This window comes from Heptranchias perlo, chromosome 38 (assembly GCF_035084215.1).
Source record: "Heptranchias perlo isolate sHepPer1 chromosome 38, sHepPer1.hap1, whole genome shotgun sequence".
Lineage (NCBI taxonomy): Eukaryota > Metazoa > Chordata > Chondrichthyes > Hexanchiformes > Hexanchidae > Heptranchias > Heptranchias perlo.
In genome coordinates, this window is record NC_090362.1 from 3,671,126 (window position 1) to 3,698,988 (window position 27,863).

Here is a 27,863-nt window from a genome sequence, read left to right on the forward strand (position 1 = left end):
AATAAAGAGAAACGGTTTCCAGTGACAGAAGGGTCAGTAACCAGAGGACACAGATCTAAGGTAATTGACAAAAGAATCAGAGGTGACATGAGGAAATAAAACTTTAATGCAATGAGTTATGATTATTTGGAATGCACTGCCTGAAAGGTTGGTGGAAGCAGATTCAATAGTAACTTTCAAAAGGGAATTGGATAAATACTTGAAGAAAAATATGTCGGGCTATGGGGAAAGAGCAAGGGAGTGGGACTAACTGAATAGCTCTTTCAAAGAAATGGCACAAGCACGATGGGCCGAATGGCATCCTGCTGTGCTGTATCATTCTATGATTCTATGTTTGATGGTAGTCATTCATATGAAGATCTGGATTAAGCAACTGGTGGTGGTACAGCATTGGACTTAGACATCTGGAACAGGAGCAGAGGTTTATGGCTCCCCAGTTGTGCACAGGGTACTGCTGGATCTGAATAGTGACATTGTGAGATTATAAAGGAGAATGGGAGAAGAACCTTCACAAAATTATGGTACAAAAACATATTTAATTTCCCAGTAAAGTCCTTGAACTGTGGTGCTAAGTGACTCATACAGAACAATGGTATAAAATTTAAAGAACAAACAGTTCCAAACTTCCAACCTCCAACCCAATCCTTCGCAGAAGTATAACAAACTCATTATCACCCACACTATCATTTTGTTAAAGACCAATTTCAAGCTCTTCTGTCACAAAACGTGCGATTTTAAAAGCACTCCTTGCAAGCTGTTAGAGTACGGACAGGTCTTTCAAAACACATGTGCCCATTTTTTGTATGTAACCTGAAAACAATTTGTATAAAATTCCTAATAAAACCTGCTTGATAAGATTGTCTTCATTCTTTAAATGATTTGCATCTTAAACAAACCACAGGAATGAATTTGGGAGCCAAACCAAGCGGTAGACATATTCAATGATGTTTTGACATCAGAGACACCAGGGATACTATACTGCATCCTGTTCCCATGTCATCCATCACACCGTTGGTTGCTGATGCACTGTACATTGCTGTACAGGCAATTTCATGTTTTTATTTTTCATCACTCCAGCCTTATTTTTAAACAGGTATTTTATTATTACTTTCTATAACCATTTCTGTTCCCAGACTACTTACATTATCTTTATCTCTTTTTGTACTCTGACCTTTGCTTTTATTCCCAATTTTTTTTTTATTTCCACTCAGACCCTCTCCCCTTTATTGGTTTATCCGTCCTTCGGATGAGATGTTAAACCGAGGCCTCGTCTGCCCTCTCAGGTGGATATAGAAGAACCCATGGCACTATTTCAAAGAAGAGCAGGGCAATTCTCCCCAGTGTCCTGGCCAATATTTATCCCTCAATCAATGTTAAAAACACAGATCTGATCATTATCACATTGCCATTTGTGGGACCTTGCTGAGCATAAACTGGCTGCCACATTTCCTAAATTACAGCAGTGGCTACACTTCAAGCACTTTGGGACGTCCTGAGGTCCTAAAAAGCACTATATAAATTCAAACTCTTTCTTTCAAATCTTTTCTGCAGACTTATTTGTCCTTTCCGCTAGGACCTTGGTTCCAGCTCGGTTCAGATGTAGTCCGTCCCAGCTCCTGTACTGGTGCCAGTGTCTCATGAAATGGAACCCCTCCTTCCAACATCAGTCTTCCAGCCATGCATTTACATTCCTGATTTGTTTATCCCTTTGCCAATTAGTGCATGGCTTGAGCAGTAATCCATAGATCATCACTCTCAAGGTCCTGCTTTTTAATTTAGGGCCTAGCTCCTGATACTCCCTCAAGAGGACCTCCTCCCTGTTCTTGCCTTCATCTTTAATTCCATTATGGATCACAACAACTCGTTCTTCCCCCTCCCTTTCCAAGTTCCTTTCCAGGCGCTTTGAAATATCCCTTACACTGGCACGCAACACAGCCTCCCGGATTCTCAATCACGACTGCAGAGGACACCATCTACCCCCTTAATTATCGAATCCCTTATAACGACAACCTATTTATTCTGCTGTCCCCCTCCTCTTGCTTCATGGTGCCTTAGTTCTTTTTTAAATTTAAGTGGTGCGCTATTCAAAATTCAGCAAGTCCCAATAACTCCTTTCTGTAATATATAAACTGTTCACAACCTCGACTTACTATCCAACCCTGAGATGAGCTCGACTTACTATCCAACCCTGGTCCATGTTCTCTCCATCACAAAGACTGCCTACTTCCACCTCTGTAACATGCCTTGGCTCCACCCCTGCCTCAGCCTATCTGCTGCTGAAACCCCCATTCGTAACTTTGCCACCTCCAGGCTTGACTATTCCAATGATCTCCTGACCAGCCTCCCATCCTCCACGTATGTTCAGCTCATCCCATATCCTATTCCACACTAAATCCAGCTCACCCATCACCAGTACATGCGCTTCCAGTCACCCAATATTGCAAATTTAAAATTCCCATGCTTATACTTAAATCTGTCCAGCACTACAACCTTCTGAGAACTCTGCTTTCCTCCAACTCTGGCCTCATGTGCATTCCCCACTCCCTTTGCCCCTCCATTGGCTGCTATGCCTTCAGCCGTCTAGGCACTCAGTTCTGGAACTGCCTCTCGCTCTTCCTTTAAGGCCCTCATTAAAACCCACTTCTTTGACCAAGCTTTTAGTCACCCCTCTTAATAGCTTCTTTGGTTTGCCATCGATATTTGGCTGATTACGCTTCCGTGAAGCACCTTGGGACATTTTTCTACATTAAAGGTGCTATGTAAACCCAAGTTGCTGTTATATATAAAAATAGCTATTCTGTTGTGTTTAAATGAAAGTCTTGTTGAAAATCTCAAAGAGGAACTGATCAATTTGAAACTTGAGAACAACCTGCATTTATGTGGCACCTTTAACATAGTAAAACATCCCAAGGCGCTTCACAGGAGCTCTATCAAACAAAATTTGACACTGAGCCACAGAGAGATTTTCAGACAGGTGACCAAAAGCTTGGTCAAAAAGGTAGGTTTTAAGGAGCATCTTAAAGGAGGAGAAAGAAGTTGAGAGGCACAGAGGTTAAGGGAGAGAATTCCAGAGCTTAGGGCCTTGACAGCTGAAGGCACGGCAATCAATGTGGAGCGATGAAAATCGGGGACGAGCAAGAGGCCAGAATTGGAGGAGCCAAGATATCTGAGGGTTGTAGGGCTGGAGAGGATCACAGAGATAGGAAGGGACGAGGCCATGGAGAGATTGGAAGACAAGGACGAGAATTTTAAAATCCAGTCGTTACTGGACCGGGAGCCAGTGTAGGTCAGCAAGCACAAGGTTGCTGGGTGAATGGGACAAAGGTTTGAATGTTCATGAAACTATTTACATTAACGAGGGTAAAAAAATTGGAAGAAACAGTGTATTATTTAGAAGTTATTTATAAATATGATTGACTTACTTCTTAGAGTTCTAACCTTACTATCTTGTGCAATCAAGGAGTTGGAGGAACGGAGCTCTACTGCAAATGTCTAAGTATATAATATGACTGTTACTTATGTACCTGTTCATCTTTTGTAAAATTAATTCATTTAATTGTTTAAACTTAAAGTAAGAGCTGATGTGACACTCTACTGCTGTTGAAAACAGGAGTGAGATCTCCTAGAGGCAAAGAATAAATCCAGTAGTACTAAGCAATTACTAAATAGGGTTTGGTGTTCAATTCCCAGCACATGACCAAAAGCTTACCCAGATGCCAACTGACGGTTTCTTGGATACCACAGATTCCATTTTAAAAATCACAGCTTTGGCTGTAGCTTGCTCAACTGCTGATCATAATTAATAAAAACAGGAACCGTTTAGCTTTTAAAGAGATGAAGCACAGTGTGCGCAATTTCACAATGCTCTAAGAGTGCCCAATGAAAACAGGGCTACAGTATGAACTACTGTGGATACAGATAAAAAGAGGAAATTACAATCTCACTGAGTGAAATTGAAAGGCTGCTTTACGCAGAAACAGTGCATCCTGAGGACTATTCAGAGTGCCAAATCAAACAGACTTGATAGAGTACTGAAGGTTGTATTTATGAATCCTGCAAGCGGAAACCAAGGCCACAAACCACAATTTTGCATGAGGAAAACCTATGGTTGCATGATCTAAGAGTTCAGGGCATACTCCAACATCGAGACTGAGGTCTCAGTTAGGGGACTTATTTTCAAAATAACCTGCATCAACTGCATATAGAAAGCTAATCTCCTCTGGCAAAGCCTGATTTTCAGCTTCAGCCATAGGTGAAAATAATACTGGAGGCATCAGTTACAATAGATTAGATGGAGATAACAAATTTGGCAGAGTACCACTGGATAAACTTGTTCCATTTGGCATAACAGCTTCCATTGGTAGAAAGCTTATGCAAAATGAGTAAAGTGTAAACGACCAAAGACAGTGGATCTTAATCTAACAACTTCAACTTCCAGGCTGAACACCAGTAACTTGCTGGATTTGGGTGCAGAATCTAGTCCAGCAATTCAAAGATCTCTATGACAGGACAGTGAAATCCAGATACAGGCCAATACTAGAAGGTACAAGAATTATGCTTTGCAAGGCCAGCAAGGCCCCCCCCCCCCCCCCATAAGACAACTTTTACTCCCTCTTCCCTCGCCTCCAAAACTCCAGACATGAGATGTGATAACATCAGAAAGCCTAAATGTCCTGAAAAAAACCCAGAGAATTCTCCAGTTATGTTTTTAAACAGAGTAATCAAGCCACCATCTAAAAATCCATCTGCTGTTTATAATCAAACTATTAAGCATTTTATTAAAAATGCTGAAGTCTCACACCACAGCATATTCACGGTACTACCATACTTGGAGAATGTGCTTCTATTCCCCCACCCTCCAAACTTCAGAGGACCAAGTTCTTTTACAAATTCTACCTGACTCAGCTAACCCCAATTTTACTGCTCACTCAAAAATGTAAGGAATGCTTTTTCGTGCAAAATGTGACTGGTCAGTAAAAAAAAAAGGGAACAAAATGAAGTAAAACTTTACATTGGACAAAGTCCGGCATGAACGTTGCCCACATAGATAGAACAGTAACTCAACCCAATCAACAGTATTGCCTGCAAATGCAAGGGATGAGAGAAAAGAAATACTTACAAGTAAAATTTAGGTTCAACAAGAATATAGTGCTGATGTAATATTCTTGCTTCTGACTCAAATCTAAATGGGTCTGTACAAACCCTTCCCCCACCACAAAAAAAAATCTGATTTTGCATCACAAAAATAAGTCTGCCATGACAGTAGTGTTCCATATCCAGATGGATCAACATGAAAGAGAGATCAAATCAAGAACACGGAGCAAAACGGGATTTACAGTGACATGTTCAGCACACTGAAGTATAACATGAGCTAGATAAAGTCAATATTTGTTATTGCTCATTTGCCCTACCTGATCATCAAATATAAATTTTATAAAATAATTCCACCCATTACATCTCTACCAGCTCAAAAATAACTTGGGCAGTAACTTATTGGAAGTGCACAACTATGGTAATGTTACAGTGATAAAGCTTTACAAATACATTAGTTATTAACTGCAACACAGCTTCCAGACACAGAAAACTAAAAACCCATCAAATATAAAAGACATTCGCAGCATGTACTGTGAACTGATAACGAGGATTCAGTTCAAGGTTGTAATGCAATCTCAGGTTTCAGATGACATACATAAACAGCTTAGGCTTTATTTCTTTGTTTCAGTCGTCTAAACCACTAAATTAGATTACAGCCTTATAACCACATGTCACTATCAATTTTTGATAATATTCAACAACAAAAAATTTTCCTAGCAGATGGTTACAATTTGGTTTTGTCTAAGGGGCGGGACGAGGTCGCTTCTCGGACTTTTTAAGTTAGGAAATGATGCACAGAACATAAATGAATACACTCCATTCAAATTGGTATTCGCCATTATTCGTAGCAGTCAGAGTTTTCACCAAAATATGACTATACTCAGAGGTTCAGGAAAAAACAATTTGCGCCATTCAATTGGATCATGGCTGATCTGTATCTTAACGCCATCCACCCGCCTTGGTTCGATAACCCTGATTACCCTTGCCTAACAAAAATGTATCAATCTTAGTTCTGAAATTTTCAAGTGACCTCAGCCTCAACAGCTCTTTTTTTTTGGGCGGGGGGGGGGGGGGGGGTGCGATGGTGGTGCTGTTGAGTTCCAGATTTCCACTACCCTTTGCGTCAAGAAGTACTTTCTGACATCACCCTTTAACGGCCTAGCTCTAATTTTAAGGTTATGCCCCCTCATTCTATACTCCCCCACCAGAGGAAATAGTTTCTCTCCACCTACCTTTGATTATCTTAAACACCTCGATTAGATCCCTTATTCTTCTATATTCAAGGGAATGCAAGCCTAGTCTATTCAACCTGTCTTCATAATTTAACCCTTTTAGCCCCAAAATCATTCTGGTGATTCTACACTGCACCCCCTCCAAGGCCAATATATCCTTCCTAACGTGCGGTGCCCAGAACTGAATGCAGTCTCCAGATGAAGTCAAACCAGGACTCTGTCCAGCTGTAACATAACTTCCAACCCTTTGTATTACAGCCCTCGAGGTAAAGACAAACATTCCATTAGTCTTTTAAATATTATTCTTTTGTACCTGTCCACTAGCTTTTAGTGATTTATGTACTTGGATCCCTAAATCTCTCTGCTCATTCACAGTTCCTAGTTTCTCACCATCTATCTTTAATCTCATCAGTTTCTCCATTTTCATTTTTTAACATATTGAATCTAGTTCGTTCCTCCCCTTGATTTATTTTTAATTTTCCTTTTATCTCTGGTACTTTATCCTCATCATCTACTGTGAAGACTGATACAAAAGTAGCTGTTCAGTAAGTCTGCCATTTCTTGATTTCCAATCACAATCATCACCTGCACAGGTCTTTAAAGAGCTCAAATTACCCTTCGTCACCGCTTTCTCCTACTTTATTTGTAAAAATCTTTAGTATTAACCTTGATATCCCCCACAAGTTTTTTCTTGTATTCCCCTATTGCAGCTCTTACCACATTCTTTGTATCCCTTTGTTGTTCTTTATATCTCTCCCAGTCCACAGGATTGCTACTGTTCTTCACTTTTTGCAGAAGCCCTTTATTTTAGTTTTACACTATCTCTCACTTCCCTTGTTGACCAAGGTTGTTTAATTACACATGTAGAGCTCTTGCCCTTTATGGGGGAGTGGGTGATAGTTAACACTGGATGAGGCAAAACTTGACTCCATTCATAAACTGCTTTCTGCCATAACAAGGTGAAGTGAACAGAGCAACAGGTAGCATCGGAGACACTTGGTTCATTCTGTACATAAGGCTGTCCCACTTTGATGGGTCATCTTACTTAACACAAACTGAATAGCCCTTCTGCATTTCGTCTTACAGTCCCGCGATAGAATCTCTCCCCCCGCCCCCTCACCACAGCCTTTTACTTCCCGACTGCCTCAGCAACCACATTTCCAAAAACCAGTCTGCCTTCCTTGGTATGTGTTCTGACTGAACAGCCAGAAAGAGATCAAAACCCTCCCAACACAGTGGGTGCATGGTGCTTATCGTTTGGTACCCGGGGGAAAAGAAAAACAACTTCCAATTAACCCCTGATTTTGGATTCACAACCCAACATGGAGCTGTCCTGAGGAACTAACCCCTCTAAAGCAAGCTTTAACTCAAGACATTTTAAAATAACTCATATCTCGATCCTTTCTGTGGAAAAATGGCCAAAGAATCCTTATTCTTGTTCTACTGCATTCCTTTGATCCTAAATAGGATTGCGAACCCTCCAAGATTATCATAGAGTCTCCAGGAATTGAAGGTTCATCTCCAGGACATTGCTGGGAGCAGTGGCATAAAAAAAAATTCTTTCAACACTTCTGTTTATTAGTTATAAAAATATTGGAGTTGGGAAAAGAAAAGGCTGTTTGATGGACAGTCAAGAATCATCCAATTGGGTAACTAAGACGGTTGGCTTTCCAATTGGCATGGGAAAGCATTGTGCCATGAGAATGGACATGTTGGGCAACCATTGGGGGGGAGCATGGGGGCAGGACAATTGGAGGGAGGAGCTCAGAAACCTCCAGGAATACATCCAGCCAGAATTGGCAACCTTAATCCGACACCATTTTTTTCTTGCACTTTGACCCATCAACATATCTAACAAGTCAAAAAGACTTTCCACTTTCAGAATATATTGCAAACAAAAAAAGTCTACTTAAATGATGTTCAAACTAAAGATTCCATATTGTACAATTATTACCGTTTCTTCCAGTTCTGATGAAAGGTCTTCGACCTGAAACGTTAACTCTGTTTCTTTCTCTACAGATGCTGCCTCACTTGCTGAGTATTTCCAGCATTTTCTGTTTTTATTGTACAATTATTTATCAGTTTGAAGAAATACTAGTTGTCATATCCATTCTACAAATAAACCTTTTTAGAAAATATACAGGATTGTAACATTACTTACTTCCTTCTGGAACAACCAGAAGGTACAAACCATCCAGCGTAGCTACCACAGCTTCACTGTACAGATTCTTCCACGGGATCTTCAAAGTTAGCTTGTCTATAAATGAAAACAGCAACAGTTACTCCACTGGAAACAAAACATGACACATACACAGCACCAAGAACACCGGCTAATTTGTTCACAAGTGCAAAATTAATAAATCACCAGGATTAAGAGACACCAAGACAAAACGAACACAAAAAAAAGTGGAAAATCAATAAAACATTGATAAAATTGAAATGGCAACACTGGATGTTATGCTTCACAAAACACACAAATTTGTACCAGTTTCTTCCAGAGATAGAGCTATAGAAGGAGACCGTATGGCCCAATGCTTCTGTGCGCCTCTCCTGTCCTTTCCGCATACTTTTCAAAAAACTGTATCAATACAGTCAATTATAATGGAGAGTTTTGCTCACATCATAGATGTACATTACCATGTTTTCGGTCAGATAACTACAGCCCCCCAAATAGTCAACGGGAAATTGAGGAGCAAATATGTAAGGAGATTACAGACAGCTGCAAGAAAAATAGGGAGGTAATAGTAGGGGACTTTAACTTTCCCAACATTGACTGGGACAGCCATAGCATTAGGGGCTTGGATGGGGAGAAATTTGTTGAGTCTATTCAGGAGGAATTTCTCATTCAGTATGTGGATGGCCCGACTAGAGAGGGGGCAAAACTTGACCTCCTCTTGGGAAATAAGGAAGGGCAGGTGACAGAAGTGTTAGTGAGGGATCACTTTGGGACCAGTGATCATAATTCCATTAGTTTTAAGATAGCTATGGAGAATGATAGGTCTGGCCCAAAAGTTAAAATTCTAAATTGGGGAAAGGCCAATTTTGATGGTATTAGACAGGAACTTTCAGAAGTTGATTGGGAGAGTCTGTTGGCAGGCAAAGGGACGTCTGGTAAGTGGGAGGCTTTCAAAAGTGTGTTAACCAGGGTTCAGGGTAAGCACATTCCTTATAAAGTGAAGGGCAAGGCTGGTAGAAGTAGGGAACCTTGGATGACGCGGGAGATTGAGGCCCTAGTCAAAAAGAAGAAGGAGGCATATGACATGCATAGGCAGCTGGGATCAAGTGGATCCCTTGAAGAGTACAGAGATTGCCGGAGTAGAGTTAAGAGAGAAATCAGGAGGGCAAAAAGGGGACATGAGATTGCTTTGGCAGATAAGGCAAAGGAGAATCCAAAGAGCTTCTACAAATACATAAAGGGCAAAAGAGTAACTAGGGAGAGAGTAGAGCCTCTTAAGGATCAACAAGGTCATCTATGTGCGGAACCACAAGAGATGGGTGAAATCCTGAATGAATATTTCACATCGGTATTTACGGTTGAGACAGGCATGGATGTTGGGGAACTTGGGGAAATAAATAGTGATGTCTTGAGGAGTGTACATATTACAGAGAGGGAGGTGCTGGAAGTCTTAACGCGCATCAAGGTAGATAAATCTCCAGGACCTGATGAAATGTATCCCAGGACGTTATGGGAGGTCAGGGAGGAAATTGCGGGTCCCCTAGCAGAGATATTTGAATCGTCGACAGCTACAGGTGAGGTGCCTGAAGATTGGAGGGTAGCAAATGTTGTGCCTTTGTTTAAGAAGGGCGGCAGGGAAAAGCATGGGAACTACAGACCGGTGAGCCTGACATCTGTAGTGGGTAAGTTGTTCGAGGGTATTCTGAGAGACAGGATCTACAGGCATTTGGAGAGGCAGGGACTGATTAGGAACAGTCAGCATGGTTTTGTGAGAGGAAAATCATGTCTCACGAATTTGATTGAGTTTTTTGAAGGGGTAACCAAGATGATAGATGAGGGCTATGCAGTAGACGTGGTCTACATGGACTTTAGCAAAGCCTTTGACAAGGTACCGCATGGTAGGTTGTTACATAAGGTTAAATCTCACGGGATCCAAGGTGAGGTAGCCAATTGGATACAAAATTGGATTGACGACAGAAGACAGAGGGTGGTTGTAGAGGGTTGTTTTTCAAACTGGAGGCCTGTGACCAGCGGTGTGCCTCAGGGATCGGTGCTGGGTCCGCTGTTATTTGTTATTTCTATTAATGATTTGGATGAGAATTTAGGAGGCCAGTGGGCCGATGAATGGCAGATGGAGTTTAATTTAGATAAATGTGAGGTGATGCATTTTGGTAGATCGAATCGGGCCAGGACCTACTCCGTTAATGGTAGGGCGTTGGGGAGAGTTATAGAACAAAGAGATCTGGGAGTACAGGTTCATAGCTCCTTGAAAGTGGAGTCACAGGTGGATAGGGTGGTGAAGAAGGCATTCAGCATGCTTGGTTTCATTGGTCAGAACATTGAATGCAGGAGTTGGGATGTCTTTTCAAGTTGTACAAGACATTAGTAAGGCCACACTTGGAATACTGTGTACAGTTCTGGTCACCCTATTATAGAAAGGATATTATTAAACTAGAAAGAGTGCAGAAAAGATTTACTAGGATGCTACCGGGACTTGATGGTTTGACTTATAGGGAGAGGTTGGATAGACTGAGACTTCTTTCCCTGGAGAGTCGGAGGTTTCGGGGTGATCTTATAGAAGTCTATAAAATAATGAAGGGCATAGATAAGGTCGATAGTCAAAATCTTTTCCCAAAGGTAGGGGAGTCTATAACGAGGGGGCATCGATTTAAGGTGAGAGGGGAGAGATACAAAAGGGTCCAGAGGGGCAATTTTTTCACTCAAAGGGTGGTGAGTGTCTGGAACGAGCTGCCAGAGGCAGTAGTAGAGGCGGGTACAATTTTGTCTTTTAAAAAGCATTTGGACAGTTACATGGGTAAGATGGGTATCGAGGGATATGGGCCAAGTGCAGGCAATTGGGACTAGCTTAGTGGTATAAACTGGGCGACATGGACATGTTGGGCCGAAGGGCCTGTTTCCATGTTCTAAACTTCTATGATTCTATAAATGGCAGTACCAGTGACAGAGATTGGGGACCACTGGAGCAGGTCACTAGACCTTAAGACCGTAAGCTATTTTGGACATCGCACAGCTCTGCCATAGCCTAGTTTGGCAAGGACTTCTTTTAAGCATCAGCTCAGAGAAAGTTATATAAGCAACAAGCTCGCAGCCACCTCAAATATGCAGAAACCTGTCAAGTGATCTAATTAACTGATTCAACCTCAATCAACCCAAACAGCTTAACTAATGCTTTTCCAAAAGCTTTGCCAATTCAACTAACATTAGAAACAGATGATGATGAAAACTAAGCTTTCATTTCTTGTGTTAAGTTCTGACACCCTTTAGGCTGTGCATGTATTGAAGGAGTTCTGCAATTATCAGTCAGCTCCAAGCTGTGGGGATGTGAAACTTATTAGCTTGGAATGAATTTAAAATACCGATAGGTAAATAGTAGAAACGTTAAGACTTATTAATAGTCTCTCTCTAAGCACAACACAGAGTTCTGATGAAGGGTCATCAACCTGAAATGTTAACTGTTTCTTTCTCCACAGATGCTGCCTCACTTGCTAAGTATTTCCAGCATTTTCTGTTTTTATTACACACAATACTATGCAAGAGAAGGAAATGGCAAGAGCAAATAAAAAAGTAAGAAAACAAAGATAAGGTGTTATGACAAGACTAAACATTCACACCTTTACAGTTCGACCTTTGAAGTCAGCATTTTCCTGATAAGGTAGAGCCCCCGTTGTTTATGTTCACTATCCATGAATCAGACTGGCAGGAATCAGGATCAGGTCAACTTCTGGGTTGCAACTTTAGCTAAGGTTTTGCACACGCACGCACGCACACGCACACGTCGGTTAAACTTAAAGGCACTCTTCAAGTTGGATCTCATCTTTTCCTAGCTGTACAAAATCCATTCAGAAAGCAAACTATACAGAATTGTTCAATTCATATCAGAACAGATTTTTTTTTTTGCTGGGCTTCTTCTATCTGATGGATTGCCACTTCAAGCTGGGTTTTCTCGTCATCACTGAACTGCAACTTAATTATCCACCAACGGTGGCCTCACTATTATGACAAATAATGGAGCTTCCATAGTATGTACACAATTTGTACACATTTTTAAATGTCTGCTATTTTGTTCTACCAAAACCATCAACTTTCCCACTTCCATGCACTACTGCATCAAAAAGGCATTATACTATGCCATTCAATTGTCAATTCAATTTGTGTAATTTTATAGATGAAATACAAAATTATGCTAAATATTAACATTGGCTACTGTAGACAAAATATTTGCAGGAACAGCAAAATTAGAGGCATGGTTATTTATACTTTGTATTTAGATCAGATCCTTGCTGGTAAAAGCGTTTGGCAAAGTCTTAAGCCCAGTGATTTACATTCCTAGCTAAAAAGTCATAGTTAAAGAGCAAAACAACTGTACAGCCCAGTGGCTGGCAAATACCATAACAACATACCTATCTGTCCAGCCTTGATTTTGAATGGGACATCCAAATCATTCTGTTTGGGAAGACGAAAGGAGGAGAAAAACAACTTAATTTTGGTATAATGTAAAACACACAGATATTTACACAAAACTCATGTCAGTATTAAATATAAAAAAACATCAAAACCCAGGGCAGTAGAACAATTCAAAGGTATTAGCAATTCTGACTAAATCTCAGCCTTCTCCCACCCCGAACTGGCCCCGACACAAGAGACAACATTGTCTCACCGTCAGTCTCAATCAATCCATACAAATCTATGATCAATGCCATCGGAGGATATATATTTCACACACACACTTTTATTTTATACTTGTTGGCATTTCCATTCCCACTAAACTGTTGACCAACTTCCCTTCCACACCCCCACACTAGCTAAATGGTTCTCCCACCTCATGTCCCATTCCCTTTCAAAACCACCTTCATCATAACCCTCCTCAAAACACCCATCCTTGACCACTCTGTTTTTGCAAACTGCCACCCCATTTTCCTTTCCTCTCCCAAGTCCTCGAATGTGCTGTTGCCTCCCAAATCCATGCCCATCTTTCCCGCATCTCTCCAATCAGGTTTCTGCCCCTGCCATGGCACTGAAACGGCCCTAATCAGTCACAAATGACATCCTCTGTGACAATTACCATGGTGCATTATCCCATCTCGTCCTTCTTGACCCCTCTGCAGCCTTCAACACGGTCGTCAACACCATCCGCTTCCAACGCCTATCCTCCACTGTCCAGCTTAACGTGCCTTCAGCTGTCGAGGCCCCACGCTCAGGAATTTCCTCCCTAAGTCCCTCCACTTTCCTACTCCCCTCTCTTGCATAACGCTCTTTAAAACCCACCTCTACGACCAAGCTCTTTGATCTCCACTCCTAACATCTCCCTCTTGGGCTCCGTATCAATTTATTTGATCTGTGAATCATCTTGGAATGTTTTTCTACGTTAAAGTCATTTTATAAATGCAAGTTGTGGTTGTCGTCGTCAGCAAGCACAGGGGTGATAGGTGAGCCTAAGCAGGGGAGTTTTGAATGAGTTGGAGTTTGCAACCAGTGAAAGTCATGAGGCCAGAGAGGTGTCAAATCTGGAGGTGAAGAAGGTTGGGTGTGACTTTGTGACTATGAGGGGTGAGGTAGAGATGGAAGCAGGCAGTGGTACAGAGGTGGAAATACCAACGGATAGAAAGCAAGAACTTGCATTTATATTGTGCTTTTTACAATCTCAGGACGTCACAATAGACTTCACAGCCAAGAAGCGCTTTTGCTTTTGAAGTGCAGTTATTGTTGTAAAGTAGGCAAACACGGCAGCTAATTTGCGCAAAGCAAGGTCCGACAAACAACAATGACATAAATGGCCAGATAACCTGTTTTTGGTGGTGTTGATTGAGGGATAAATGATCATCAGGATACCAAGAAAACTCCACTGATATTCTCTGAATAATGCCATGGGATCTTTTATGTGCACTGGACAGGGCAGACAGGGTCTCAGTTTAACATTGCAGCACTCTCTCTGTATGGAATTGAAGGGTCAGCCTAAATTACATGCTTAAGTCTCTGGAGTGGGACTTGATCCCACAACATACTGACTCAGAGGTGAGAGTGCTACCACTGAGCCAAGGCTGACAAATTTAAACTCCGCATCCTATTAATTAAGCATGAGCTCATCCAAAACTCTGCTGCCCGTATCCTAACTCACACCAAGTCCTGTTTACCCATCACCCCTTTGCTCGCTTATCTACATTGGCTCCCGGACCCGCAACACATGGGTTTTAAATTTCTCATCCTTGTTTTCAAATCCCTCCATGGCCTCGCCCCTCCCTATCTCTGTAACCTCCTCCAGCCCTACAACCCTCCAAGAAGCTCTGCATTTCTCCAATTTTGGCCTCTTGCGCATCCCCAATTTTCATCACTCCAACATTGGCAGTCATGTCTTCAGCTTCCCTAGGCCCTGTGCTCTGGAATTCCCTCACTAAGCCTCTTCACATCTCTCTCCTCCTTTAAGACGCTCCTTAAAACCTACCTCTTTGACCAAGCTTTTGGTTACCTGTCCTAATATCTCAAGTGGCTCAGTGTCAAATTTTGTTGGATAATTGCCCCTGTTAAGCACCTTGGGATGTTTTACTATGTTGAAAGGCGTACATAAATGCAAGTCGTCGTTGTTGTTTGAAGGTCAGACACCAAGGTTAAGCATCTGTTCTGCCCGTGTGTAAAGCCAGGGAGGGGATGGAATCAAAGACTGAGTGAACTTTCTGTTGGGAGCCAAAGATAAGAGCTTGTTGTGCCAATGTTAAGTTGAAGAGGAGTTCTAAGCAAGATGCTTCCCCCAAGTTATTCCTGTACCAGCAGCTTAAAGCACTGCAACAAGAGACTCCCAATAGGCACAAATTCCTCCTTTAATAACAATAGGAATTAACTCGTGGATCTACTATGTATGGCTCACCATGAATTAGAAAACATGAGAATTTATAAATCAGGGACATCGAGCAACCAATATGGCGCCTTTAAGGATGTGGAAGTTTGAAAGAGATACAGGGTCCAATTTTTATATATAGAGTGCACATCAGACGGGCAGGGAGTGGAACGATTGCACCAATTCTCCCCTCTCCCCATCATCATGGTCGGACTTTATATGAATGGGACCGGCAGGTCGTGAAGCCGAGCCGGGAGACAATCACTGGGGTGGGGACACTGAGTGGTGTTGGTGGTTGAGATGTGTGTGTGGCCATTCATCACCTAGCCTTTAAGATTTATAACTTAACAAAGAAAAATAAATTCTGAACAAAATCACTATACCTAACTATAAAATACTTTATCCAACAATTTCTTCACCCCAACCCTTTTGGAGTCTGAGGCTTTGCCTCAAGCTCCATTCTCAGAGTTTAGATTTCTGCCTGGGCCTTCCAAACCGATATGTTTTGGTCTCAGCTCATGTACCACCAAGAGGCAGTTTCCCCTACCCCAGCTAGATCAGCCCAACCTACAAAACCTACTGACAACATTCCAAAATGTCACAAAGGAAGCCCATCCACAGCAGCAGCGATGGCTGAGAACCTGTAAACTCCTGCACATCAAAGCAAAGATCAAAGCAATAAGAGCCGACTAGAAAATGTTTGTCACAAGGGAATATGACAAATTGCTCCTAACCATGCATTATCACTGAAATAAGTATTACATTGATGGTAAGTAGCTTTCAACAGGGACTAACATGATGTTATTTTAATGCTAATAGTTGTGGATCGCAGGCACCCTATCTCATGTTCTGTTTGGCATGTAAAATGGTGTCAACTTTACAAAATTAGCTTATGCATCCAATTTCTTTTTCTTGAACCAGTAGGAATACAAATAACAGACCCTGCTTAGATCACGAGTCTTCACTATGATCTTATTGCCAGTGTTACGTCTGCAAAAATGCCTAATTCGCAATTCAGGCGAATGGGTAGGAGAAAATTCATCACCCAATCACTGAACTATGTACTTACTTACCTACCTTCCGTGTTGCACAGAAATACGGCATGCACAACTCAAAAGAATCCCCAAATACATCCACACACAAACTGGACAAACCAACATGGGGGGGGCAGGAGTAGTTAGAGGAAATATCAGACATTGATTTTTTTTTTCCCCCCCAAGTGCAAGGGACTCTACAATGAACTTATGTACCTGTTCAAGAATCACAACTCCAACTAGCTTCACTCTCAGATAAAGTCAGAAATGGATATCCATCAATTCAGAATCTAGGGAATATTTGTATTAAAAACTGATTCAAGATGTCCAACAGACTTTGCAAATTAGGTGTGACCCACGCTGGATTTACACTCCATGTGACGTCAAACTGAAGCAGTGCAAGGCTGCCCATTCCACGGAATCTCACTCTCATTTGCTCTGAACTACAAATTTTCAGAATAAGGAAGTAATATTTCTCACAAAAATAAGATAGAGAAGTAGAACTTTTAAAGCATAGGGTTAAAGTACTTACAAGTGCATTTTCTTTGACTTTCAGGTCATCAAGGACCACATTTCCTGCAACAAGGTAACAGTCATTAGCAAGGATTCACATACATTACAATTATGTAATAAAAAAAATCTTGGCTCATTCTTCAGCTTCTGCAATTAATTCTCTCCCATGATTGCACAAATTAATATAGATATTTGGATGTTTTACTGAACATAAATCACACACACATACATATTTTATCACAACTTTGCAAAAAAATTTATAATAGGTTAAATTAATATGTATCTCAAACATTTATATTTCACCACGTCTTCACTATGATCTTATTGCCAGTGTTCCCTCTGCAAAAATGCCTAATTCAAAAGTTACTCAAATAGCAATGAAAAGATAAGCTGAAAATTATTGCAAAACAGAAATTCCTGACAGCTAATGAGGTTTTTCCAAGTACCCAAATTGCCAAATTTATACACAACCCACACAAGTAACAGCTCTCAGCCACAATTATGTAACCAGGGTCCTACCCAGCAACGATGTAACCAAAGCATCTGCCTCAGTATCTTTTTTCAACCGATTGAACAAACACACTGTTCAGGCATGACGAGGCAAAGAACGCAATCATTTCCCTTAGTATTAAAGCAGTGGTTTTCAAACATTCTTGTGTGGGAACCCCCTGCCAATATCAACGCACTCTACCCTAAATTTCAAGTGTCAACAACCTAAACTAAACCAGTTAGAAGAAAGCATATCTAGCAACATGCTGGAAAGTCAACTCCTCCAGAAAACTATAGAAACTTGATGAGTAAGAGAAATCTAATGACTGTGCAGACACCCTCTGATCCAGTGTCAAATCCATAGTGTCCAGATACCCCAGTTTGAAAACCTCTGGTCGAGCTGAAGAAAATTGTCTCAACTCCTAAAAAGGAGCTGCTTGTGTTTATCTTGGGCAATGGGTGAATGTACTAACTGGACTAGTCAGTTATTTGGAGGACAAACAACATAGTATCAAGAAATGCCCAGTTAGTAAAGTATCAGCAACAATGTCTCTAGTACACACTGTTAACAACGTGTGTTTATATAGCACCTTTCACATCCCAAGAAGTTTCAGAGGAGCATTATCAAACAAAATTTGACACCAAGCTACTCAAGAAGCTGTGAGGACAGCTTGGTCGAAGAGGTAGGTTTTAAGAAGAGTCTTAAAGGAAGAGAGGGGGAGAGGTTTAGGGAGGGAATTCCAGAGCTTAGGTATAATACATCCATCTATAACTCATCAAAAACATTGCATATAGTGCACACTCCCTGTACACATTAACCTACTTCCTGTGTCATGCTTTTCAACCAATAAACCTGCATGTCAACATGTTACAATGTACAAACCCTAGGTCAGTATTTTATAATGCAAACAACTTTATGCCAACTTTTCATCACCTCAGTTGGTTGATGAACCAACTGAATTACTCAAAATGCTTTTTGAAAAAAAACTGTGCACCATTTTTGACTCAGCAGCTGAAATTTCTCATATCCAAAATAAGGTTTTAAAACAAGAGAAGGAATTCAACAAAAGTTAATCAAGATGTAAAATTTATAAATTAACCCATTGAACTGTCCTTGTAACTTTTAATAATTCATTAAAATTTTTATTTCAAGGCCTCAGCTTGGGCTTCAACTGGATATTTTCAGTTGCAGAAAGTCTTGAACTGCATTAGTACATTCTGAACAGGTGCAGTTTGTGGCATGAAATCACTAAATTAACAAAAATTGACGGGCAGAAGTGATTTGAGAGTGTCTTTGCTTTCTCCAAAAGAATTGAAATAAACGGGTCTTTGAATTCTCAAAGCTTTATTTCAGGAACGTTGTCACATTTAAGTTCATTAACAAACGATGGTTCTATCACACACTACTGGGACAGACAATACCTGCTAACAGCAGCTCCTGTGATCATTGTTTCTTGTTGATGGTTAGAGAACAAAGATTGTTTACAGAGGATAGATTTTTTTTAAAGTCACTTTCCTCTATTTTGTTGTATATTCATTTAAAAATATCTTCTGAACAACTTTTGAGGCTTAAGGAAATCGTTTATCTGAAAACTTAAACTGTGTGAACAATGAACTTTTGAGTGCTTAATGGGGTCATTTGTTAGTTTATGTTTATCAAAGACTGTATAAGTCAACAAACCCACCAACATTGCAGAAAAGGACACTTTTTCACTTCTGTGAGGAGCATGAGGTCATTGTGCACCCCCAGCCCATGATTTTCTATCCATTACTTTTAAGAAGCAGAACGTACAGCATCGAAACAGGCCATTCGGCCCAACAGGTCCACACTAGCCTCCTCCTTCATCTAACCTTACCAGCACATCCTTCTATTCCTTTCTCCCTCACGTGTTTGTCTAGCTTCCCTTTAAATGCATCTATGCTAGTCACCCCAACTACTCCTTGTGGTAGCAAGTTCCACATTCCAACCACTCTCTGGATAAAGATGTTTCTCCTGAATTCCCGATTGGATTTATTAGTGAATATTTATGGCCCCTAGTTCTGGTCTCCCCTGCAAGTGGAAACATCTTCTCTAAGTCTATCCTATCAAACCCTTTTCAAGACCTCTATCAGGTCACCCCCGAGTATTCTCTTTACTAGAGAAAAGAGCCCCAGCCTGCTCAATCTTTCCTGATCGGTATAACCGCTCAGTTCTGGTATCATCCCAGTAAATCTTTTTTGCAACTTCTCCTGTGCCTCTATATCCTTTTTATAATATGGAGACTAGAACTGTTCATGGTACTCCAAGTGTGGACTAACCAAGGTTCTATACAAGCTTAACATAACTTCCCTGCTTTCCAATTCTGTCCCAGTAGAAATGAACCCAATGCTTGGTTTGCTTTTTTTTTTAAATGGCCTTATCAACCTGTGTCGCTACTTTGAGTGATTTGTGTGTCTGTACCTCCAGATCCCCCTGCTCCTCTACCCTATTTAGACTCTTATTATCCAACCGTATGTGGCCCCCCTTACTCTTTCCACCAAAATGCAATACCTGACACCCTAAGCCTTCCCTCCTTAATGGTCCCAAATGCCAGGACCACTTGCCTAGCGATTCCAGATCCTAGAATCAGCCTTAGTGTTCACAGAGCATCCCCCTCCAGTTTTCTAGGAAACCTGGGTCTCAACTTCCCAATGCTCCCAGACCCTGGTACCTACCTCAAACTTCTGTTAGATCCCAAGACCCCACCTCAATACTGCCCAACTCTGGGTCATGGAAACAGGCCATTCAGCACCTCAGGCCTGCTCCGTCATTCAATTACACCATGGCTGATCTGCACCTCAACTCCATAGCCCTTGAAACCTTTACCTAACAAAAATCTATCAATCACAGTCTCTTAGAGGAAAAGTTTTCCAAATTTCTACCACCCTTTATGTGAAAAGGTGCTTCCTGATTTTGCTACCGCTCCTCTTCCTGGTGTTCCCAGGGCTTCTCCCAATGCTGTAAGCAAGCATTCCTGGTAATACGACTCAATATAACACCTCCGACTCACTGAGGAATACCAGGGGAGTGTCTTGCTCATAGTATGCAGGTCCTGTCCACATAAGCTTACTTCCTGCATCAGTATTTTGTGTTTCATTTTACGTTGGCATGTTATAATGGCAAATCCATGTGTCGACATTTTATATGATGGGACAAGCCTATTTGCCTGTCACGAGGTGATGTTTTAGCGAGGTTCACTCTGGTCAACCCATCTTTTCTTTTCCTGTGTCACTACCATCTTTTACAGAGAACACTTCTTTTTCAACAAGTATATTTGTCAATTTTTCCCACTCCTTGGATTCCAAGTTTGCCTTTCCGCTGATCTCCGACTCCCACTTGCAAGCTTCTGGCTCCAAGCAGTGGCCCTGCCCCTTCCTCCATCATTAGCCCAGGCACTTTTGCCTACTATTTGCTCATCCCAGCCCGCCCATCATCTTTCCGATTGCCCGTTGCCCTCCAGTACCATCCTCAGGCTTCCTTCCTCATGTTTACCGGTAAACTGGCACTTCAGTTCAGAAAAATATAAAGAAAAGGCCTGGGAGCAGTGGTGGAGCGTATGAGGCAAGCAGGGTAGAGTACAGGCAGGCTAGAGCCTGCAAAAGGCATGGTGGGGGGAATTTCAGAGCACTACAGGAGCTGAGAAAGAAGCAACAGGAAAAGAACAGTGAGAAGAAACTTCTTTACCCAGAGAGTGGTTAGAATGCAAAACTCGTTCCCAGAGCAAGTAGTTGAGGCGAGTCACATAGCTACATGTTAGGGGAAGCTAGATAAACACGAGGGAGAAAGGAATAGAAAGTTATGCTGATAGGGGGAGATGAAGTAGGGCAGCAGGAGGCTCGTACGGAGCATAAATACCAGCACAGACCAGTTGGGCCAAATGGCCTTATTCTATGCGGCACAGTCTGTGTGATTCTATGCAAGAGCTGGGCTAACTGAGAAGGCATAGTGATAAGGATGGGGCAGATGGAGGAAGAGGCAAGATGGATAGCCATGATGCAGAGTAGACATAGCAGTCATGGCTAGAGGGAAAGCTGGGTAATAGGTGGTGGGGGGGGCGTAAGTGAAGGTAAAAGTGATGATGGTAGGGAAACATTTTGGAAGGGGGGGGGGAAAAGTGTAGGCAAAGGCACGAGGGGGGAAAAAGGCAAAGCGGTGATTATGGACTGTGCGGAAAGGGGGATGAGCAAACTGGAAACACATTGTAAGGCTTTACATTCCCCCACTGGTAATCCACCTACTGCACAAAATTAGAGAAGAGTAAAAATACAAATGTCCTCCAAGTTCTGCATATTATGATTACAGTCATTTATGAAATTTAATATGAAGTATAAAGTAAAATTAGGCAACAAGTACTCCAGGAATGCTGTTGAGATAGCTATGACTGAAGTTATAGATCTAGAAATTTTAACAGATGTGTCACTCAACAAGTCCAGTACTCTGGAGCAGCATATCAGCAAAGCAAGTACAAGATCAAGTGACACACAGGTGAGCAAACCATGCTCAAGCTATTGAGTGCTCAGATCACCAAGAAACAAGGACAACATTTCAGAGAAGATCCACATGGTTGATCCTTCATGTCAGAGAGCTGAGTTATCTGGAGAGATTGGAGAAACTTGGTCGCATTAGCCTTGAAGGGAAGTGACTGAGAGGTACCATCTGGTATATAATTGATAAATTATATGAAAAAGATTAATTCAGAAAATTATTTCAAACTTGACCCAAGTAGGACAAAGTTCAAACTAGTAAACTGCAAATTTAGGTTTGATGTTAGGACGTTCTTCACACAAAGAATGTGGAAACCATGAAATAACTTCCAGATAGGGAAGTGGAGGTGAAAAGCCTGGAATCCTTTAACAAACAACTGATGCAATGATTGGGGGAGTGAAGATGTTTATAAAAGAATAATTTAAAAGGATATGGGAAAAGGCCAAGGGAAAAAGACTAAATGGATAGTTCTTTCACAGATCCAGCGCAGGCACAATGTGATGAACAGCTTCTTTCCAGGCTGTAAAATTCTATGTAGGGTCTTTGTAAAAGGATGGATGATATGGGGCAAATAGCTTTCCTCCACTGTAAGGCAACAGTTAATTGTTTATATTAACTTCTCACTTTTGCCATTTAAATAAGTTTCTGGAAACATCAGTTTCAGTTTCATTTCTAGTGAAATGAAAAGCAGACAGGCCACAAACCTTGAAAGCTACCATAGATCTCTCAGCAGTGAGATATCTATGGACATGTTTTGACCATCAAGTCGAGAAGCTATGGCTTTAGATAGTGACTCCTCAGAGGACAGTTGTGTAATGTCCCTGAAGAGGGCCTTTGTTCCCTTCAACTGTCTCCAGCTGAATGACTCGATGACAGTTCAGTCAAGGTGAAGGCTTGGAGAGTGATTCTTGTTAAAACTGAAGTTACTGCAGTTAATTAGATGAGGTAATACTTTGAAACATGCGGATTCCCACATAGCCAAAGTGAAAGAGAGGTATAAAAAGAGGGGTGTTAGAATAGATACTTCAGAATTCGACACGGCTTGGCCAGCCGATACCATTGAGCTCAAAATCTGTGATGCGGTGAATTCGCCGGTAATTCGTTTTACCTTAAGTGTCTCAAGTATATGTGTAATTATTATTAGTAATAGCTATCATTGTATATATGTCGTTATTAGTAATAATTGTTATCATTGTATGCTTAATTCCTATGAAAGCCAATAAAAGACTTGAATAATATCTTGTGGAATAATTAAGAACATCCATTCCCTAAAGTTCAGTACTAGATCCCTTATTTTTTGTGGTACATATTAATGATTTAGACCTAAATGTAAGGGGCATGATTAAGAAGTTTGCAGATGATACAAAAATTGGCCATGGGGTTGATAGTGAGGAGGAAAGCTGTAGATTGCAGGAAGATAACAATGGACTGGTCAGGTGGGCAGAAGAGTGGCAAATGGAATTCAATCTGTAGAAGTGAGAGGTAATGCATTTGGGGAGGGCAAACAAGGCAATGGAATACACAATAAATGGGAAGATACTGAGAGATGTCAAGAAACAGAGGGACCTTGGAGTGCATGTTCACAGATCCCTGAAGGTAGAAGGAAAAGTAGATAAGGTGGTTTAAAAAAAAACATACGAGTTACTTTCCTTTATTAGCTGAGGCATCAAATATAAGAGCAGGGAGGTTATGCCAGAACTGTATAAAATATTAGTTAGGCCACAGCTTGAGTACTGTGTACAGTTCTAGTCACCACGTTACAGGAAAGATGTGATTGCACAAGAGAGGGTGCAGAGGAGATTTTCAAGGATGTTGCCAGGACTGAAGAATTTTAGCTATGAGGAAAGATTAGATAGGCTGGGATTGTTTTCATTGGAACAGAGGAGGCTATGGGGTGATTTAATTGAGGAGCATAAAATTACGAGGGGCCTAGACAGAGTGGATAGGAAGGATCCAATTCCCTCGTAGAGGGGCCAATGACTCAGGGGCATAGATTTAAAGTAATTGGTAGAAGGATTAGAGGGGAGCTGAGGAGAAATGTTTTCACCCAGAGGGTGGTGGGGGTCTGGAACACACAACCTGAAAGGGTGGTAGAGGCAGAAACCCTCAACTCATTTAAAAAAGTACTTAGAAAAGAAATAGGATCATAGAAAGGTTAGAGCTCAGAAGGAGGCTATTCGGCCAGAGTCTGCGCCGGCTCTATGCATGAGCAATCCAGCTAGTAATAGAATCATTACTGATTCACTTGAAGTGCCGTAACCTACAGAACTATGGACCGAGTGCTGGAAAGTGAGATTAAGCTGGATAGCTCTTTTTCAGCCGGCACAGACACAATGGGCCAAATGACCACCTTCTGTGCCGTAACTTTCTATGATTTTAATATCACCTTGTGATCTGCCAATTACTTCCTGCTTGTCTCATTTACTCTGTTCCCTCTTTCCCCCGACCCCCCCACCCAACTCAGTACACTCATTTCTAGTGATGTAACGGTGTTATGGAGTTCAGTTTATTCAGAATATAATCTCCTGCCATCTGCATTACTCATACATCGCTTTGAAGAACTGGATGGTGCATACACAGAAGATACCAAAGGTGGGGCGCAATCACACGTGCAATCAGCTAAAACTTAAAATATGGCAGTAAACAAAAAATGTAGAGAGCAAACATTAATAAGGGAGATCAAATAACTCAAACAAACAGAGAACAGATGGTGAAGGATGAAGAGATATCACATGCTCAGAGAATAGGGCCACAGGTCATGCAGACATGACTGGGCCCAAATACAATGCAAGCAAACTGGAAGAAAGCCCAACTAAGGAACAAATTTGTCGAAAGAAACAGGGATGTGGGAACATGGAATTTCATACACTTATCAGTAAAACATTTTAGCCATACAACCGATTCAAACAGAAAATCTCCAGATACATCTCTAGCAAAATAAAAGCAGCAACTGCAACTTCATCTTTCTTTCTATAGTTTCTCCCCCTCAACTATTCAATTTCTCACTGTGTACTTCAATGATTTGGATCCAAGGCTAGGGGGAGTGGCATCCAAATTTGCAGACTATTCTAAAATAGGATGCACGGTAAATAATTCTGAGACAAAGGAAGCTGAAGGGAATATTGATAAGATGGTGGAATGAGCAAAAATGTCGCTGATGGAATTCAATGTGAGTAAATGTGAGGTGGCATATTTTCATAAAAAGTTGTAATAATTAATACTCTGAATGAGGGAAAACTGGGTGATGTGGAAGAGCAGATCATTTTGGGGTTTCAGGTTCATGAGACTTGAAAAGCAGCACCTCAAATGGATACGGTCATAAAGGGCTCAGAGAATACAGAGTTTTAAGGCAAAATGTATAGAACATGAAGTCAAGACGTTACGAACAATAACTTGCGTTTGTGCAAAACCTTTCACAACCTCAGCAGATTCCAAAGCACTTCAAGAACATGAGATGTAGTCACCGTTGTAATGTAGGGAAACCCAGGAGCCAATTTGCAGATCGCAAAGCCCCACAAACAACAATGAGCTAAATAACTAGATAATCCGTTTGCGATGTTGATTGATGGATAAAACGTTGGCCAGGACAGAAGAACTCCCCTGCTGTTCTTCGAAACAGTCGCCGTGGGATCTTTTACATCTGCCAATGAGGGCAGATGGGGCCTCGGTTTAACGTCTCATCCCAAAGACGGCATCTCTGACAGTGCAGCACTCCCTCAGTACTACACCGAAGTGACAGCCTAGATTATGTACTCAATTCTCTGGAGTGGGGCTTGAACCCATGACCTTCTGACTCACAGGCACGAGTGCTACCAACTGAGCCACCTGTCATAGTGATTTAACTGTAATGGTGATCACCAAGGCCACAGTTGGAATAGTGGGCTCTACACTATAGTAAGGATATTGAAGCAATGGGGAGGGTGCAGCAGAGATATGCAAGGATGCTGCCTGGTATAAGGAAGCACAATATAAAGAAAGGCTGAAAAAATTGAGACTGTTTTCATTAAAACAACAGAGATTATGGGGTTATTTGATAGAGATGTTTAAAATTATGACAGGATGCAAGAGTATATAGAAACAGACTTTTCAGTGATTGAGGGGGTTTAGAACAAGAGGACATAGATACAAGATTAAATTTAAGAAATTTAGGATACAGAGAAAGTAAAACTTCTTTTTTAAAAGAGGGTTGTGATGCTGTGGAATCGGAATTAGTGACTGAAGCAGAGACTACGTCCACATTTAAGAACAGGTTAGATAGGTGTTTGAAGGAAAGGGGAATAAAGAAATGTAGGAACAGAGTATGAGGACTAATGCTCACACAGAGGATAAACACCAACAGGCTGGTTCAACCCAACAGTTTTTGATGCAATTCTACTTCAGGCATCGGAGTGACAATGTTCACAATTCATAAAAAGGTGATTACTTATACTGAAAAGTCATCGCATTTTGGACATCAGTAATGACTCTCTACCCATCTACCCCACCTCCACAATATGCTTCCCAACACGACCCTCACCCCATCATCGGCCCTGATCCCCACCTCTGCCCACAATCCCTCACACTCACCCCAACCTCATACCCTCACTCACCCCCTCCCCACCTCACCCACTTACTTCCTCAACACCCCCTTTCCCCCCCAAACTCACCCTCCCTCACCGCCTCCCCTCCCAGCCTCGCCCCCTCCTTCCCTCACCGCCCCCCCTCCCAGCCTCGCCCCCCCCTCCCAGCCTCGCCCCCTCCTTCCCTCGCCGCACCCCCACCCTTCCCTCGCCGCACCCCCTCCTTCCCTCGCCGCACCCCCACCCTTCCCTCGCCGCCGCACCCCCCACCCTTCCCTCGCCCCACCCTTCCCTCGCCGCCGCACCCCCCACCCTTCCCTCGCCCCCTCCTTCCCTCGCCGCCGCACCCCCCACCCTTCCCTCGCCCCCTCCTTCCCTCGCCGCCCCCCCCAGCCTCACCCCCTCCTTCCCTCGCCGCCCCCCGCCAGCCTCGCCCCCTCCTTCCCTCGCTGCCCCCCACCCACCCCAGCCTCGCCACCCACCCCAGCCTCGCCACCCACCCACCCCAGCCTCGCCCCCTCCTTCCCTCGCCACCCCCCACCCACCCCAGCCTCGCCCCCTCCTTCCCTCGCCGCCCCCCCAGCCTCGCCCCCTCCTTCCCTCGCCGCCCCCCCAGCCTCGCCCCCTCCTTCCCTCGCCACCACACCCCTCACCCCCCCCCCAGCCTCGCCCCCTCCTTCCCTCGCCTCTCCCCCTCCTTCCCTCGCCTCTCCCCCTTCCCCCCCCCAGCCTCGCCTCCTTGCCTCGCCCCCTCCCCCAAGCCTCGCCCCCTCCCATGTGTTTCTGGCAGGATTTGTACCACTGGCATCGAAGTTTACATCAAGACGTGGTGGAAGATATCAGGCAGACAGGGCGAGGGAGACCGGTCGCAGTCGCCCGGCCGGTGAGCGCGGAGCCTGAGCCACAGGGGGTGGGGGGAGTGGGTGAAGCCCCGCCGCCGCCTGGCCGGAGAGCAACGGTCGGCGGCCGGACCCCGGGGTCCGCACACAGCGCTTGTCAGAGGGTGAGAGAGAGACCGGGGCCCGGAGGCCGAGGGCCTGCCCTTACCTCCCCAGATGCCCAGCTTGAGCTGAGATTTGTCCAGATTCTCCACATAATCCCCGAGAAATCGGTTGAGCAGATCGGCCACCACCGACTCGAAAACCATGGCTGCGGCCGCGCGCGCCCCCGGACCCGACCCGAGCCGCCGCGTGACGCACCACTACCTGGCGCGCGCACCCACCCTGCACGCGCACTTATACCAGCACTGGGCAACGTGCCTGCACACACTGGTACTGATACCTCACTGTGCAATGTGCCTGCACACACTGGTGCTGATACCTCACTGTGCAATGTGCCTGCACACACTGGTACTGATACCTCACTGTGCAATGTGCCTGCACACACTGGTGCTGATACCTCACTGTGCAATG

General features: G+C 42.8%; 1 protein-coding gene across 2 annotated transcripts in view; it reads right to left on the reverse strand.

Moving 5' to 3' along the window:
• vps13c (vacuolar protein sorting 13 homolog C) overlaps positions 1–27,631 on the reverse strand; it is a 294,638-nt gene extending 267,007 nt beyond the window's left edge. For both annotated transcript variants that reach the window (XM_067973304.1, XM_067973303.1), the window contains exons 1-4: positions 27,499–27,631; positions 16,919–16,962; positions 12,924–12,966; positions 8,488–8,583 (exon numbers count right to left, since the gene is read on the reverse strand). In XM_067973304.1, coding sequence (XP_067829405.1) covers positions 8,488–8,583; positions 12,924–12,966; positions 16,919–16,962; positions 27,499–27,598 — 283 coding nt within the window. In that variant the 5' untranslated portion in view covers positions 27,599–27,631. The remainder of the gene's footprint in view (positions 1–8,487; positions 8,584–12,923; positions 12,967–16,918; positions 16,963–27,498) is intronic.
• Between the last annotated feature and the right edge of the window lie 232 nt (positions 27,632–27,863).